At 45.2% G+C, this 19,185-nt stretch overlaps 1 protein-coding gene across 5 annotated transcripts in view; it reads right to left on the minus strand.

The window, feature by feature from the left end:
• Positions 1-19,185, minus strand: part of slc2a9l2 (solute carrier family 2 member 9, like 2) — a 250,648-nt gene that overhangs the window by 199,980 nt on the left and 31,483 nt on the right. For all 5 annotated transcript variants that reach the window (XM_078407285.1, XM_078407305.1, XM_078407314.1 and 2 more), the window contains one exon: positions 4,787-4,947. In XM_078407285.1, the coding sequence (XP_078263411.1) occupies positions 4,787-4,947 (161 nt within the window). The remainder of the gene's footprint in view (positions 1-4,786; positions 4,948-19,185) is intronic.

Here is a 19,185-nt window from a genome sequence, read left to right on the forward strand (position 1 = left end):
CACGCCGATCAGCGATCACCCTGTACACTAGCAGCATCCTACAAATCCTATGAAGGATTTACAATTTACAGAAGCCAATTAGCCTACAAACCTGTACATCCTTGGAGTGTGGGAGGAAACCGGAGCACCCAGAGGAAACCCACACAGTCACAGGGAAAACGTACAAACTCGGTGCAGACAGCATCTGTAGTCAGGATCGAAGCCCGGTCTCTGGTGCTGTAAGGCAGCAACTCTACCGCTGCGCCAAAGCTCAGAACGCATTCCCTAGCAGTACTAAGTCACTGATGAAAGACAATCCCTGGCGCTGACACATACATTACTGGAGACACAAGGAACTGCAGATGCTGGCTTGCAAAAGGAGACATATGGAACAAGCTGCCAAAGGAGGTCGTTGTTGAGGCTGGGACTATGCCAACGTTTGAGAAACAGTGAGACAGGTACATGGATAGGACAGGTTTGGAGGGATATGGACCAAACGCGGGCAGGTGGGACTAATGTAGCTGGGACATGTTGGCCGGTGTGGGCAAGTTGGGCCGAAGGGCCTGTTTCCAAACTGTTTCACTCTATGACTATAAATCAGGCAGCATCACCGGAGAACAGGGATAGTGATGGATCAAAGAAATCTCCGGAAGACACTCACATGGCAATCGATCCCTCTGAGAAACTCCCACCAGGTTCTGACCAGCCGTGGATAACCTGGCGCCGTCTCAACAGACTGCGGACAGGCGTGGGGAGGAGCAAACTGAACGTGCTGTAGTGGGGATACACTGATGATACGGCAGACTGCGAGTGTGGACGGGGCCTCCAGACTGTGGAGCATCTCCTGAGCTGTGACATGCTGCATGACACACGCACTGTAAAGGATCTTGCAGAGCCCAACTACCTGGCACTAAAATCTGCTCGCTGTTGGCAAACAGCTGTGTGATGACACGAAATAATAAATGGATCAGGCCAGAACCCTTCCTGAGACTGGTCTGCGCGAAGCAATTAATTTGGTTTCACATTCATATTACAGGTAGTTCTGTTAATAATGCATTTCCAGAAAACCAATTGGTTGTCATGCAAGTGATGGTTTACAGATCAATGGGAGCTTGTGTAGACAATAGACAATAGGTGCAGGAGGAGGCCATTCAGCCCTTCGAGCCTGTACGCACCGCCATTCAATGTGATCATGGCTGATCATTCTCAATCAGTACCCCGTTCCTGCCTTCTCCCCATACCCCCATCAGTCTGAAGAAGGGTCTCGACCTGAAACGTCACCCATTCCTAGGAAGGAACTGCAGATGCTGGCTTAAATCGAAGGTGGACACATAATGCCGGAGTAACTCAGCGGGACAGGCAGCATCTCTGGAGAGAAGGAATGGGTGACGTTTCTGCTTGAGACCCGTCTTCAGACTTTGCTATTTGCATTACACATGTCACATTGATTATGCAGGTGCTCCCTGGCTTACGATGCTTCGATTTACGATATTTCGACTTTGCGATGGTGCAAACGGCAGCGCCCCTTAGCGAGCCATAGCGAGCCGCCGCTCGCTTCCGGCCACGTGATCGCGAGTATTCAATGCATCGGAACGTAACCCCATCGTAAGTTGAGGAGCAACTGTACCATGATTGCAGGTATTTATTTCACAAAATGCTGGAGTAACTCAGCAGGTCAGGCAGCATCTCAGGAGAGAAGGAATGGGTGACGTTTCGGGTCGAGACCCTTCTTCAGGGGGGCGGGACAAAGGAAGGATATAGGTGGAGACAGGAAGACAGTGGGAGATCTGGGAAGGGGGAGGGGAAGAGAGGGACAGAGGAACTATCTAAAGTTGGAGAAGTCAATGTTCATACCACTGGGCTGCAACCATGATTGCAATCAGGAAAACCTGTATACATCTGTGTTTTGAAGACAACTAAAGCCTGCTCTTAACTGTATCTTTTGACTGTTGGCAGACCAATTTCCCTCCGGGATAAATAAAGTTGTATTGTATCCTATCATTCTGCCAATATGCACCATTCCTCACACAAGGTTTATCGCGTTATGGCATAACTACACGTATAATCATAAACACACCACAAAAAAACAAACAATTTGACTGTAAAACACATTGGAGTGTACCAAAGTCCTGAAAGAACCAATATACATTTCTCTGGTGGAATGCAATAAACACCAAACCTCCATTGATAATATGTCGGGTTTTTTTGCTTGACATATCTCTCATAGGACATACTCTGGAATTATTCAGTTAAATGCTCCATTGGATTGTAAAAGTTACTAAATTGGTTGAAGGGTCCAGTGGAAGAATGAAACTGTTATTTGTAGGCAAGGTTTGATCGCATGGGATGCAAGGAGATTTAACTGAATAGATAGAAATTGGCTTCATGAAAGGAAACAGAGAGTGATGGTGGAAGGTAGACACTGGAGTAACTCAGTGGGACAGGCAGCATCTCTGGATAGAAGGCGTGGGTGACGTTTCGGGTCAAGACACTTCTTCAGACTGATGGTGGAAGGTTACTCTTTGGACTGTAGGCCAGTGACTAGTGGTGTGCCTCAGGGTTCGGTGCTGGGCCCATTGTTGTTTGTCGTCGAGATCAATATTTTGGATGAGGACGTACATGGCAAGATTAGCAAGTTTGCAGGTGACGCTAAAGTGGGCGAGATTGCAGATAGTGGAGATGGTTGTCAAAAATTGAAGCAGGAGCCTGATCCTCAGGCAGGTAGGCTGAGGAATGGTTGATGGAATTTAATACAGAGAAATGAGAGGTGCTGCATTTTTGGAAGCCAAACATAGGTAGGTGCTACACAGCGAATAGCAGGCCTCTGGGATCTGAGATCACTCTCTGCTCTATGCTCTGGGACAATAGAGCAGAGGGATCTCGGATCACTTTCAAGGCACAATGCAGGTACATCATTCCTTGAAAATGCATCGCAGGTAGATGGGGTGGTCAAAAAGGCTTTCAGCGCATTAGCCTTCATCAGTCAGAGTATTGAGTGTAGAAGTTGGGAGGTCAAGTCGCAGTTATCTTAGACGTTGGTGAGGCAGCATTTAGGGCATTGTGTTCAGTTTTGGGCAACATGTTATAGAAAAGATGGAAAGGGTGCAGAGAAGACTTACGAGGATGTTGATGTTGCCAGGGCTCGGGGGACTGAGCTACAGGCAAAGGTTGAGCAGGCTAAGACTCTATTCCTTGGAGCGCAGGAGGATGAGGGATGATCTTGTAGAGGTGTACAAAATCACGAGAGGAATAGGTCAGGTAGATGCACACAGTTTCTTGCCCAGAGTAGGGGAATCAAGAACCAGAGGACATAGGGTTTAAGGTAAGGGGAGGGGGAGGAACCTGAGAGGTTACTTCTTTTACACCAATGGTGGTAGGTGTGTGGAACGAGCTGCCGGAGGAGGTAATTGCCGGTACTACCGCAACATTTAAGAAACATTTCAACAGGTACATGAATCGGATAGGTTTCGAGGAATATGGGCCAAATGCAGGCAGGCAGGTGGGACTAGTGTCGATGGGACACGTTGACAAATTGGGCAGAAGGGCCTGTTTCCACACGGTATGACTTTCTGACTCTGAATCTATGCAACAGATCAATGATCTATTTCTGAACCAAAGGGTGGTCTGATTCACTGACTCATTCAATATAGACACACCCAAATTTTTCAATAAACAGACAAATAAAAGTTTAACAAGTTGCAAATAGTTTAGGAGAATGCATTACATTAGACGCATCAGAAAGCAAAGGATGTGTAATTTATGGCTCATTTTATTATGACTACATACAGATCCCAAGGATCTGTGTTGGGTCCACTGTTGTTTGTCATTTACATTAATGATCTGGATGATGGTGTGGCAAATTGGATTAGTAAGTATGCAGATGATACTAAGATAGGTGGTGTAGTTAATAATGAAGTAGATTTTCAAAGTCTACAGAGAGACTTGGGCCTTTTGGAAGGGTGGGCTGAAAGATGGCAGATGGAGTTTAATGCTGATAAGTGTGAGGTGCTGCATTTTGGTAGGACAAATCAAAATAGGACGTACAGGGTAAATGGTAGGGAATTGAGGAATGCAGTGGAACAGAGGGATCTGGGAATAACTGTGCATTGTTCCCTGAAGGTGGAATCTCATGTGGATAGGGTGGTGAAGAAGGCGTTTGGTATGCTTGCCTTTATAAATCAGAGCATCGAATATAGAAGTTGGGATGTAATGTTAAAATTGTACAGGGCATTGGTGAGGCCGAATCTGGAGTATGGTGTGCAGTTCTGGTCACCAAATTATAGGAAGGATGTCGACAAAATGGAGAGGGTACAGAGGAGATTTACTAGAATGTTGCCTGGGTTTCAGCACTTAAGCTACAGAGAGAGGTTGAACAGGTTGGGTCTTTATTCTTTGGAGCGTAGAAGGTTGAGGGGGGACTTGATAGAGGTTTTTAAAATTTTAAGAGGGACGGACAGAGTTGACGTGGGTAGGCTTTTCCCTTTGAGAGTGGGGAAGATTCCAACAAGGGGACATAACTTCAGAATTAAGGGACAAAAGTTCAGGGGTAACATGAGAGGTAACTTCTTTACTCAGAGGGTGGTGGCTGTATGGAATGAGCTTCCGGTGGAAGTGGTGGAGGCAGGCTCGATTTTATTATTTAAGAGTAAATTGGATAGGTATGTGGATGGGAGGGGATTGGAGGGTTATGGTCTGAGAGCAGGTAGATGAGACTAGGTCAGAGAAAGTGGTCGGCGTGGACTGGTAGGGCCGAACGGGCCTGTTTCCGTGCTGTAATTGTTATATTGTTATATGGTTATATACATACCTGCCCAGATATTTTAATAAAAAGGTTACAATAAATGCACCAAACAGACCACCGATGGCAGCAATGGAGACTATTATTGACCAGAGAAGAGTTAACGATTCAGCTTCTATTGCTGTTCCAAAGTGCTTTATCCACGATTCATTGCAAAAGCTTTTAATATACTGAAAAAGAAGAAAAGTAAATTGGTTACTGTATCAAAAATCACAAAGCAAATTAAATCCAATCAATAACAATGATTTTTCTATATTTCTTGTGAAGAATATTATAAATCTGCAATTAGGCACTCTAACCATAAAAGATATTGATCATTTTGCAATCTTCATTATTTGGCCAGAGTTCCAAGAACGATTAAGCCACATTAATCGGGAGCTCGAAACCCCCAATTTAAAAAAAAACAATTTTAAATGCAAATCTGAGTTAAGCTATGACTGAAATTTTAACAACAGTTTGTTTTGGTTTAGTGTATTGTCACTGGTACCGAGGTACAGTGACAAGCTTTTTTGTTGTGGGCTATCCAGTCAGTGGAAAGACTATACATGATTACCATCAAGCACCATCTACAGTGTACAGATACAGAATAAAAAGAATAACGTTTAATGCAAGATAAAGTCCAGACAAGTCCAATTAAAGATAGTGCAAGGGTCTCCAATGAGGTAGATGGTAAACATACATAGAAACATAGAAAACATAGAAACATAGAAAATAGGTACAGGAGTAGGCCATTCGGCCGTTCGAGCCAGCACCGCCATTCAATGCGATCATGGCTGATCATCCAAAATACGTACCCCATTCCTGCTTTTTCCCCATGTCACTTGATTCCCTTAGCCCTAAGAGCTCTATCTAACTCTCTCTTGAAAACATCCAGTGAATTGGCCTCCACTGTCTTCTGTGGCAGAGAATTCCACAGATTCTCAGTCCAAAATGGCCTACCCCTTATTCTTAAACTGTGACTCCTGGTTCTCGACTCCCCCCAACATCGGGAACATTTCTCCTGCATCTGGCCTGTCCAATCCTTTAAGAATTTGATATGCTTCTAGGTCAGAACCACTCTCTAGTTGGTGATAGGATGGTTCAATTGCCTGATCAGAATCAGAATCAGAATCAGAATCGCCTTTATTGCCGAGATGAGAACGTTTTTTTTCACACAGAGAGTGGTGAATCTGTGGAATTCTCTGCCACAGAAGGTAGTTGAGGCCAGTTCATTGGCTATATTTAAGAGGGAGTTAGATGTGGCCCTTGTGGCTAAAGGGATCAGGGGGTATGGAGAGAAGGCAGGTACGGGATACTGAGTTGGATGATCAGCCATGATCATATTGAATGGCGGTGCAGGCTCGAAGGGCCGAATGGCCTACTCCTGCACCTATTTTCTATGTTTCTATGTTTCTATTGTCATCCAAAAAAACAAGTCTTTTGGATGAACTTCCGTTACCCACAGTCCAACAATAAGTGCAATAAAAATAAGCCATAACACACACAATCACAAACCAACACAAAAAAAACAAAAAAGAGAAACATCCATCACAGTGAGTTTCCTCCAGTCACCTCCTCACTGTGATGGAAGGCCACAATGTCTTTTCTCTTCCCCTGCCGTCTTCTCCCGCGGTCAGGCTGTTGAATAACAGGATGGGAGAAGACGGAGTGACCGGGGTGAGAATGGTCCTTGATTAAGCCGCTGGCCTTCCTGGAGCAGCCTGAAGTGTAGATGGAGTCAATGGAAGGGAGGTCGGTTTGTTTGTGCGATGGTCTGGGCTGCGTCCACAATTCCCTGCATTTTCTTGCGGTCTTGGATGGTGCTGTTCCCAATCCAAGCGGTGATGCATTTTGAAAAGATGCTTTCTACGGCACATCAGTTAGAAGTTGTTGGGGACATGCTGAACTTCCGAAGCCTTCTAAGGAAGTAGAGGCGTGCTTTCTTGGCCATTGCTTCGTTTTGACAGGTCCAGGACAAATTGCCGGTAATGTATACTCCTCAGAAATCGAAGTTTTCAACCATCTCCACTTCGCCGCCATCAATGTATCACTGGGGTACATGTCCGCTTTGCTTTCTGAAGTCAATCATAACCTCCTTTGTCTTGCTGACAGGGAAAGGTGCAGCAGCATACTGCTGAATAAACTCTCTGGCCATTACAATTAGTTTTGTTGTGATTTACCATTCCCTCAGCATTATAATTATTTCAAAATTCATCTCTCCATTAGTTGCAAGTGCAGCATCAGTATATTGTAATGACCTTGAAATGGTGGGTGTACGTAACGAGCGGCCAGAAGATGTATAGACAATAGACAATAGGTGCAGGAGGAGGCCATTCGGCCCTTCGAGCCAGCACCGCCATTCAATGTGATCATGGCTGATCATTCTCAATCAGTACCCCGTTCCTGCCTTCTCCCCATACCCCCTGACTCCGCTATCCTTAAGAGCTCTATCCAGCTCTCTCTTGAATGCATTCAGAGAATTGGCCTCCACTGCCTTCTGAGGCAGAGAATTCCACAGATTCACAACTCTCTGACTGAAAAAGTTTTTTCCTCGTCTCCGTTCTAAATGGCCTACCCCTTATTCTTAAACTGTGGCCCCTTGTTCTGGACCCCCCCCCAACATTGGGAACATGTTTCCTGCCTCTAATGTGTCCAACCCCTTAATAATCTTATACGTTTAGATAAGATCTCCTCTCATCATAATCTCCTTTGTCTTGCTGACAGGGAAAGGTGCAGCAGCATACTGATGAATAAACTCTCTGGCCATTTGTTTTTGTGATTTACCATTCCATCAGCATAATAATTATTTCAAAATTAATCTCTCTCCATTAGCTGCAAGTGCAGCATCAGTATATTGTAATGCCCTTGAAATGGTGGGTGTACGTAATGAGCGGCCAGAAGATGTACAGACAATAGACAATAGGTGCAGGAGGAGGCCTCAAATTTGGAGACCAAAACTGCACACAGTACTCCAGGTGCGGTCTCACCAGGGCCCTGTACAACTGCAGAAGGACCTCTTTGCTCCTATACTCAACTCCTCTTGTTATGGAGGCCAACATTCCATTGGCTTTCTTCACTGCCTGTTGTACCTGCATGCTAACTTTCAGTGACTGATGCACTAGGACACCTAGATCTCGTTGTACGTCTCCTTTTCCTAACTTTACACCATTCAGATAATACTCTGCCTTCCTATTCTTACCACCAAAGTGGATAACCTCACACTTATCCACATTAAACTGCATCTGCCATGCATCCGCCCACTCACACAACCTGTCCAAGTCACCCTGCAGCCTCGTAGCATCTTCCTCACAATTCACACTACCACCCAGCTTTGTATCATCTGCAAATTTGCTAATGGTACTTTTAATCTCTTCATCCAAGTCATTAGTGTATATTGTAAATAGCTGCGGTCCCAGCACCGAGCCTTGTGGTACCCCACTAGTTACTGCCTGCCATTCTGAAAGGGACCCATTTATCCCCACTCTTTGTTTTCTGTCTGCCAACCAATTTTCTATCCATGTCAGTACCCTACCTCCAATACCATGTGCTCTAATTTTGCCCACTAATCTCCTATGTGGGACCTTGTCGAAGGCTTTCTGACAGTCGAGGTACACCACATACACCTGTCAATTTTCCTAGTTACATCCTCAAAAAATTCCAGAAGATTAGTCAAGCACGATTTCCCCTTCGTAAATCCATGCTGACTCGGAATGATCCCGTTACTGCTATCCAAATGCTCCGCAATTTCGTCTTTTATAATTGACTCCAGCATCTTCCCCACCACTGATGTCAGACTAACTGGTCTATAATTTCCTGTTTTCTCTCTCCCTCCTTTCTTAAAAAGTGGGATAACATTAGCTACCCTCCAATCCACAGGAACTGATCCTGAATCTATGGAACATTGGAAAATGATCACCAATACGTCCATAATTTTTAAAGCCACCTTCTTAAGTACCCTGTAGTACCTTAAGTAGTTGAAGCAGGTACAATGATGATATTTAAAAGTTATTTGGACAAATACATGGATAGGAAACACTTAGAGGGATATTGGGCAAATGTGGGCAGGTGGGACTAGTGTAGATAGGGTATCTTAGTTCACTTTAGTTCAGAAATACAGCATAGAAACAGGCCCTTCGGCCCACCGAGTCGATACTAACCATTCACACCAGTTCTATGCTATCCCACTTTCTCATCCACTCCCCACACACTCAGGGCAATTTACAGGTCAATTAACCTACAAACATGTATGTTTTTGGGATGTGGGAGGAAACCAGAGCACCCGGGGGAAACCCACGCGGTCACAAGGAGAAGGTGCAAATTCTGGACAGCCCCCTTGGTCAGGATCAAACCCGGGTCTCTGACGCTGTGAGGCAGGAGCTCTACCAGCAGCAACACTGTGCCGCCCTTGGACGGCAAGACTAGGGGTGCCAACTATCTCACTCCCAAATAAGGGACAAGGTGACTTCACCCAGTCAACAGCCACCTGCTCCCTGTCCACCAATGGCGGCCGCCCGGGCCAGGAGGCGAGTTGCTACGCAACCTCCATTAGGCAACGCCTGGGATTCCGGACCTACACTGTCCGGGCCTACAGCATCCGGGCCTACAGCGTCCGGGCCTACAGCGTCCGAGCCTACAGAGTCCGGGCCTACAGCATCCGGGCCTACAGCGTCCGGGCCTACAGCGTCCGGGCCTACAGCGTCCGGGCCTACAGCATCCGGACCTACAGCGTCCCCCGGGCCTAATACGGGACAAGGGCGGTCCCGTACGGGCCAAACCAATTTAACCCAAAATACGGGTGTCCCGGCTAATACGGGACAGTTGGCAACCCTAGGCATGGCTGACCTTGGTCTGTTTCCGTGCTGTGTACATATTGATTTTGTTTTTCTGTGCTGGATAATATTCTTTTTACAGTTCAACTGATCCATGATATCCTGACCTTTTCAGCTGTAGAGCTCTAAACATTTAGTTAGGAATTTGAGCTCTTTATTTCAAATGCAAAATAGTGCAGATGATAAAAATCTGTTCAGAAAAAAAGGTGTTGTAACCACCCTGCTGGTCAAGTAGATATTGTGGATAGAGAAACAGTGTTAATGTTTTAGGTTTATGATTTTTAACATAGAACATTTTGTTGAAATGTCATTGATCTGAATTCTTAAACTCCGTTTCTCTCTCCACAAGTATTGTCTGCTGAATATTTTCAACAAATTTTCATTGGAGTTTTTTTTAGTTTAGTTTAGTTTAGAGATACTGCGCGGAAACAGGCCCTTCGGCCCACCGGGTCCGCACCAACCAGCGATCCCCGGACATTAACACTATCCTACACCCACTAGGGACAATTTTTACATGTACCAAGCCAATTAACCTACAAACCTGTACGCCTTTGGAGTGTGGGAGGAAACCGAAGATCTTGGAGAAGACCCACGCAGGTCACGGGGAGAACGTACAAACTCCGTACAGACAGCGCCCGTAGTCAGGATCGAACCCGGTTCCCTGGCGCTGCATTCGCTGCAAGGCAGCAACTCTACCGCTGCGCCACTGTGACCACCGGGGAGTTTTCTCCTCCCTGGTTTGTTATTTGCCAGAATTTGTCAAACTGATGCTTAATGTTCTCACTATGACCACTGATGCCCTGACGTTGGTACTTGTCGGGAACTGAAAACCTCTGTCACAGAGCACCGTCGTTGAGGCTCTGTGGACAGCTTTATTCTAGTCAGCATTGACTTTCTTTGCTTTATTGCCGAATGCACAAACCAGGCCTTGATTGTACTGTTGTAGAGACTTTAGGTGGCACGGTGGCGCAGCAGCAGTAGAGTTGCAGCCTTACTGCGAACGCAGCGCCGGAGACCCGGGTTCCATCCCGACCACGGGCGCCGTCTGTACGGAGTATGTACGTTCTCCCCGTGACCTGCGTGGGTTTTCTCCGAGATCTTCGGTTTCCTCCCACACTCCAAAGACGTGCAGGTTTGTCGGTTAATTGGCTTGGTAAATGTAAAAATTGACCCTGCTGTGTGTGTAGGATAGTGTTAATGTGCGGGGATCGCTGGTCGGCGCGGACCCGGTGGGCCGGAAGGGCCTGTTTCCGCACTGTATCTCTAAACTAAACTAAAAACTAAACTATGAGAAAAATCCAATGTTCTACCATTGACGACATAGAAACATAGAAACATAGAAAATAGGTGCAGGAGTAGGCTATTCGGCCCTTCGAGCCCACACCGCCATTCAATATGATCATGGCTGATCATCCAACTCAGTAACCTGTACCTGCCTTCTCTCCATACCCCCTGATCCCTTTAGCCACAAGGGCCACATCTAACTCCCTCTTAAATATAGCCAATGAACTGGCCTCAACTACCTTCTGTGGCAGAGAATTCCACAGACTCACCACTCTCTGTGTGAAGAAATGTTTTCTCATCTCGGTCCTAAAAGATCTCCCCCTTATCCTTAAGCTGTGACCCCTGGTTCTGGACTTCCCCAACATCGGGAACAATCTTCCCGCATCTAGCCTCTCCAACCCCTTAAGTATTTTATATGTTTCTATAAGATCCCCCCTCAGTCTTCTAAATTCCAGCGAGTACAAGTCGAGTCTATCCAGTCTTTCTTCATATGAAAGTCCTGCCATCCCAGGGATCAATCTGGTGAACCTTCTCTGTACTCCCTCTAAGGCTAGAATGTCCTTCCTCAGGTTAGGAGACCAAAACTGTACACAATACTCCAGGTGCGGTCTCACCAAGGCCCTGTACAACTGCAGCAGAACCTCCCTGCTCCTATACTCAAATCCTCTTGCTATGAATGCCAACATACCATTCGCTTTCTTCATTGCCTGCTGCACCTGCACGCCTGCTTTCAATGACTGGTGTACCATGACACCCAGGTCACGTTGCATCTCCCCTTCTCCCAATCGGTCACCATTCAGGTAATACTCTGCTTTCCTGTTCTTGCCGCCAAAGTGGATAACCTCACATTTATCCACATTATACTGCATCTGCCATGCATTTGCCCACTCTCCTAATCTATCCAAGTCACGTTGCAGCCTCCTAGCATCCTCCTCGCAGCTAACACTGCCACCCAGCTTCGTGTCATCCGCAAACTTAGAGATGTTGCATTCAATTCCCTCGTCCAAATCATGAATATATATTGTAAATAACTGGGGTCCCAGCACTGAGCCTTGCGGTACCCCACTAGTCACTGCCTGCCATTCTGAAAAGGACCCGTTTATTCCTACTCTTTGCTTCCTGTCCGCCAACCAATTCTCTATCCACCTCAACACCGAACCCCCAATACCGTGTGCTTTACGTTTGTACACCAATCTCCTATGTGGGACCTTGTCGAAGGCCTTCTGAAAGTCCAGATATAACACATCGACTGGTTCTCCCTTATCCACTCTACTAGTTACATCCTCGAAAAATTCTATAAGATTCGTCAGACATGATTTGCCTTTGGTAAATCCATGCTGACTTTGTCCGATGATTTCACCAATTTCCAAATGTGCTGCTATCCCATCTTTAATAACTGACTCTAGCATTTTCCCCACTACCGATGTTAGGTTAACTGGTCTATAATTCCCCGTTTTTTCTCTCCCTCCCTTTTTAAAAAGTGGGGTTACATTAGCTACCCTCCAATCCTCAGGAACTACTCCAGAATCTAAAGAGTTTTGAAAATTTATCACTAATGCATCCACTATTTCTGGGGCTACTTCCTTAAGCACTCTGGGATGCAGCCTATCTGGCCCTGGGGATTTATCTGCCTTTAATCCATTTAATTTACCTAACACCACTTCCCGACTAACCTGGATTTCCCTCAGTTCCTCCATCTCATTTGACCCCCGGTCCCCTGCCATTTCCGGCAGATTGTTTATGTCTTCCTTAGTGAAGACAGAACCAAAGTATTTGTTCAATTGGTCTGCCATCTCCTTGTTCCCTATGATCAATTCACCTGTTTCCGACTGCAAGGAACCTACATTTGTCTTAACTAGTCTTTTTCTCTTCACATATCTCTAAAAGCTTTTGCAGTCAGTTTTTATGTTCCCTGCCAGTTTTCTCTCATAATCTATTTTCCCTTTCCTAATTAAACCCTTTGTCCTCCTCTGCTAGACTCTGAATTTCTCCCAGTCCTCTGGTATGCTACTTTTTCTGGCTAATTTATATGCTTCATCTTTTGTTTTAATACTATCCTTGATTTCCCTTGTTAGCCACGGATGCACTACCTTTCCTGGTTTGGTCTTTTGCCAAACTGGGATGAACAATTGTTGTAGTTCATCCATGCAATCTTTAAATGCCTTACATTGCATGTCCACCGTCAACCCTTTAAGTATCAATTGCCAGTCTATATTGGACAATTCACGTCTCATACCCTCAAAGTTACCTTTCTTTAAGTTCAGAACACTTGTTTCTGAATTGACTTTGTTACTCTCCATCCTAATGAAGAACTCCACCATATTATGGTCACTCTTGCCCAAGGGGCCTCGCACAACAAGACTGCTAACTAACCCTTCCTCATTACTCAATACCCAGTCTAGAATGGCCTGCTCTCTCGGTGGTTCCTCGACATGTTGGTTTAGAAAACCATCTCTCAAACATTTCAAGAAATCCTCTTCCTCAGCACCCCTGCCAGTTTGGTTCGCCCAATCTATATGTAGATTGAAGTCACCCATTATAACTGTTTTACCTTTAGTGCACGCATTTCTAATTTCCTGTTTGATGCCATCCCAAACCTCACTACTGCTGTTAGGTGGCCTGTACACAACTCCCACTAGCGTTTTCTGCCCCTTAGTGTTTCGTAGCTCTACCCATATCGATTCCACATCCTCCGAGCTAATGTCCTTCCTTTCCATTGCGTTAATCTCCTCTCTAACCAGTAACGCTACCCCACCTCCTTTTCCTTTCTGTCTATCCCGCCTGAACATAGAATATCCCTGGATGTTGAGCTCCCAGCCTTGGTCCTAGAGCCATGTCTCCGTAATCCCAACTTTATCATAATCATTAATAACTATCTCCACATTTAATTCATCCACCTTATTACGAATACACCTTGCATTGAGACACAAAGCCGTAGACAGCCAAGGCCTCATGTGTAAAATGTCAATGTGTAAATCACACATATGGGCAATTTCAGCATCTGAAGTCAGCCATGATCGCACTGAATGGCAGTGCTGGCTCGAAAGGCCGAATGGCCTACTCCTGCACCTATTGTCTATTGTCTATTATTGTCTTGAGGGAGGTAATTAAGTTTGATAAGATGCTCCCCCCTTTGTCTATTGTCTATTATTGTCTTGAGGGAGGTCATTAAGGTGATAAGCTCCTGTTCTTAGGCAGTATGGTTTTCTTCACTTTCAGACTTACTATTGTGAATCCAAAATCGTTCATCACCAGAACATTACTGCCCAAAGAATCTGACCCATTTAGCCTTTCACAATCTTCAATGTCTACCTCTGTCGGTTTACAATATCCAAAAACGGAATCTAATAGAAACCCACTTAAATAGTCAAATTTTGTTCTCCCTTGAGTTTTGTTAGAGTCATTGAGTGTGGAAACAGGCCCTTCGGCCCAACTTGCCCACACCGGCCAACAATGTTCCAGCTATACTAGTCCCACTTGCCTGCGCTTGGTCCATATCCCTCCAAATCCATGTCCCTGTCTAACTGTTTCTTAAATGATGGGATAGTCCCAGCCTCAACTACCTCTTCTGGCAGCTTGTTCCATACACCCACCACCCTCTGTGCGAAAAAGTTACCCTTCGAATTCCTATTAAATCTTTTCCCCTTCACCGTGAACCTATGTCCTTTGGTCCTTGATTCCCCTACTCTGGGCAAGAGACTCTGTACATCTACCCAATCTATACCTCTCATGATTTTGTACACCGCTATAAGAACCCCACTCATCCTCCTGCGCTCCAAGGAATAGTTGACCCAGCCTACTCAACCTCTCCCTATAGCTCACACCCGCGAGTCCTGGGAACATCCTCGTAGATCTTTTCTGAATCCTGTCAAGCTTGACAATACCATTCGTACAACACGGTGTGCAGAACTGAACACAATATTTTAAATGTGGTCTCACCAACATCTTATACAACTGCAACATGACCTCCCAACCTCTACACTCAATACTTTGACTGATGAAGGCCAAAGTGCCAAAAGCCTTTTTGACCACCTGATCTACCTGCGCCTCGACCTTCAAAGAACCATGCACCTGCACTCCTAGATCCCTCTGCTCTATAACACTCCCCAGAGGCCTACCATTCACTGTGTAGGTCGTGCCCTTGTTCAATGTCCCAAAATGCAACACCTCACACTTCTCTGCATTAAATTCCATCAACCATTCCTCCACCCACCTGGTCAATCGATCCAGATCCTGCTGCAATCTTTCACACCCATCTTCACTATCTGCAAAACCACCCACTTTTGTATCATCAGCAAACTTGCTAATCTTGCCCTGTATGTTCTCATCCAAATCATTGGTGTAGATCACAAAGAGTAACGGGCCCAGCACCACTAGTCACAGGCCCCCAGTCCGAGAAGCAACCTTCCACCATCACCCTCTGCTTCCTTCCATGGCGCCAATTTGCTATCCATTCAGCTATCTCTCCTTGGATCCCATGCGATTTAACCTTCCGGAGCAGCCTACCATGCGGAACCTTGTCGAATGCTTTACTGAAGTCCATATATACAACATCTACAGCTCTGCCCTCATCGACCTTTTTGGTCACGTCTTCAAAAAGCTCAATCAGATTTATGAGACACGACCTCCCACGTACAAAACCATGCTGACTATCCCTAATCAGCTCTTGCCCATCCAAATGCCTGTATAACCTATCCCTCAGAATACTCTCCAGTAACTTACCAACTACAAATGTTAAGCTCACCGGCTTATATCATATCATATCATATCATATATATACAGCCGGAAACAGGCCTTTTCGGCCCTCCAAGTCCGTGCCGCCCAGCAACATTTCGCAACATTTTCCCTGCAGCCCTTCTTGAATAGAGGCACAACATTAGCCACCCTCCAGTCTTCCGGCACCTCTCCTGTATTTAAGGACGATTTGTAAATTTCAACCAGGGCTCCCGCCATTTCCTCTCTAGTTTTCCGCAATGTCCTCGGATATAGCTGATCATGACGCCGGAAATTTGTCTACCTCCATACACGACAGTACCTTCAGTACTTCTTCGACGGTAACACTGACTGCTCTCGACACTTCCATTGACTGCCCCAAGTTTCTCTGTCCTACTGTCTTTCTCCTCAGTAAATACAGAGGAGAAATACTCATTGAGGACCTTGCCCATCTCCTGTGGCTCCTGAGAGGTCCCGCTCTCTCTCTAGTTACCCTTTACTCCCTTATGTATTTATAAAATCTTTTGGGATTGGCCTTGATGCCACCTGCCAGAGCTATCTCCTGGCCCCTTTTTGCCCCTCTGATCTCCTTTTCCAGTTTACTCCTTAGTTCCCGAAACTCCTCCAGGGATGCACTTGATCCCAGCTGCCTATATCCTTCTTGTTTTAGAAAAGATATTGTTGTGTCATCAGTTTGGTTAAAACACAAACATTAGCAAACTGACCACAAGCTTGCCTCGAATATATCATCTTAAAATTATAATTATAATTTTGTATGAGTGAAATGAAGCCACAGGAACCATGAAACCATCAACGTGTTAGAAATCTAGTATTTAAAAGTATAATAAGTATCTCTGGCCTTTACAAATAAACTCAATGCCGGATTAGATATTGATCACGTTATAAACCGCGAATAAACTCGGAATTCTGTAGGGAAGTGAAGAATTAACTTTACAATGAACACACACATGGAAGACACAAGGAACTGCAAATGTTGGAATCTTGAGGAGAACAGAAAGTGCTGAAGTTACTCAGCGGGTCAGGCAGGATCTGGATAGATGACATTTTGGGTCACCGCCTATCAATGTATTCAAGAGAGAGTTGGATGTAACTCTTAGGGCTAACGGAATCAAGGGAAATGGGGAGAAAGCAGGAACGGGGATACTGATTCTGGATGATCAGCCATGATCATATTGAATGGCAATGCTGCCTCGAAGGGCCGAATGGCCTACTCCTGCACCTATTTTCTAGGGTGGAAATCAATAGCAAAATATGACTTTTTGTTTAGTTCTCTGTGAACTAATAAGTAATTCTGTGAACAGAATACTTCCCGTATTCTCTGTGAATACAGAAAGCAGTAACATTACTCTTGCCAATGTTTCAGGGAGGGCCGCAAGGTGAACCGAAACAGTTGCTCAGTTGAGAACAAGTTCACCCAGGTGAATGAGCATATTGATGGAGAGAACCATTTGTCATAGGGTGATCATACATTCACAGGAAGGAAAAGCAATGTTAAAGAAGGCCCATTGTAGGCTTGAGGCACAGAAACTTCAGCCTTACGGCCACATTATAGACTTTGGGACAGCCTTTGGGAAAATACCTGATATTCAACAATATCAGGTATTTTCCCAGCTCCGTTAGAAATAAAAAATGGGTAACTTGACGTGACGCAGTCAGAAGAAGGGTCTCGACCCGAAATGTCACCCATTCCTTCTCTCCAGAGATGCTGCCTGTCCCGCCCGCTGAGTTACGCCAGCATTTTGTGTCTTGACTCTTACTCATCTATCTGTAATTCAGTTTCTCCTCTATCTACTGGCCCGTCTGATCTGTGGTTATTTCATACATCTCTGGCCTGCATATCACAGCTTGTACGTAAGCCTTTGGTCATTGCTCCCTGTAGGAGCCATTTTGGAGTTATTAATTATTTTTGCTCATTAATATCATTACCTTGTATCCTGCTGTAGTTTGGACACTATAGAGTTAATGCAATGTTTACGTAGGGGCTGGGCGGAGCCAGAGTGCGGGCAGTTGGGGTACGTACGGGCGGAGTGTGTGAGCTGGGAGGTGCCCACAGAGGGTCAGCTAGAAGCTCCGCCAAAAGATTTATCAGCCATGATGTAATCGCCTGTAAGTTTTATTAACTAGAAGATTAATACAAACTGTGTCGAAGTTATATCTGGCAATTCGTAACAATCGCATAGACTGTGGTAAGATATGGAATTTTACCTAGCAATTAATAACCAGTCGATGACAAGAGATATGCCAATATGTTTATTGCACTTTCAAATAAAGAAGACTAACTATTAAAGTCAAGGAGGATCTCTGTTATTATTTGTTCGAGTCATTATGCTTATCGCTGACCCGGTCTATGCAAGTGGCAGCTTGGGAGCTAATTAATATAGACAAGAAGCTGGCCGCTACACTCCCTTTTCTCTCCGACTGCCCCCATTAACCTATCAACCAGAAGACCTCTTCAACATGGGAAGCCCAATCCTGCCAAATCAGCAATATTTCTTTGTCCTCCCCAAGTCTCACCTCACACTCTGCAACTTAAAGCTGACCTGTCTTCTCCCTTTCCCAGCTTGATAAGGTCACCTGAAATGTTAACTCAGTTTTTAGAAACATAGAAAATAGGTGCAGGAGGAGGCCATTTGGCCCTTTGAGCCAGCACCACCATTCGTTGTGATCATGGCTGATCATCCACAATCAGTAACCCGTGCCTGCCTTCTCCCCATATCCCTTGATTCCACTGGCCCCCAGAGCTCTATCTAACTCTCTTTTAAATTAATCCAGTGAATTGGCCTCCACTGCCTTCTGTGGCAGAGAATTCCACAAATTCACAACTCTCTGGGTGAAAAAGTTTTTTCTCACCTCAATTTTAAATGGCCCCCCCTTTATTCTCAGACTGTGTGGCCCCTGGTTCTGGACTCCCCCAACATTGGGAACATTTTTCCTGCATCTAGCTTGTCCAGTCCTTTCATAATTTTATACGTCCCTGTAAGATCCCCTCTCATCCTTCAAAACTCCAGTGAATACAAGCCCAGTCTTTCCAATCTTTCCTCATATGACAGTCCCGCCATCCGGGGGATTAACCTGGTGAACCTACGCTGCACTGCCTCAATGGCAAGGACGTCCTTCTTCAAATTAGGAGACCAAACCTGCACACAGTACACCAGATGTGGTCTCACCAGGGCCCTGTGCAACTGCAGAAGGACCTATTTTCTTCTGTACTCAAACCCTCTCATTATGAAGACCAACATGGCATTCGCTTTTTTTGCAGAGATGCTGCCTGACATTCTGAGTGTTTCCAACATTTTCTTTGAATTTGAATTTTCCAGCTGTAATTTTGTATTGATCTTTACTATTATTCTGGATAATGCCACACCAAACCTGAAGAGAAACCATTGAAGTTCTCCACTTCCAGGACCGTGCTATATCAAGTTCCTTCTCCAATGACCTGACAGATATACATTAAATTGTGAGGCAGAAATCGGAAAGATAGTCAGAGTCTTCTTCACCCAAGGGTAGAAATGTCAAATGCCAGAGATCATTTCTATTGCACTCTGAGCTTCTCACCTGGTTTAAGAGAAATGGTATTCATAA

The sequence above is a fragment of the Rhinoraja longicauda genome, chromosome 1 (assembly GCF_053455715.1).
Source record: "Rhinoraja longicauda isolate Sanriku21f chromosome 1, sRhiLon1.1, whole genome shotgun sequence".
Taxonomy (NCBI): domain Eukaryota; kingdom Metazoa; phylum Chordata; class Chondrichthyes; order Rajiformes; family Arhynchobatidae; genus Rhinoraja; species Rhinoraja longicauda.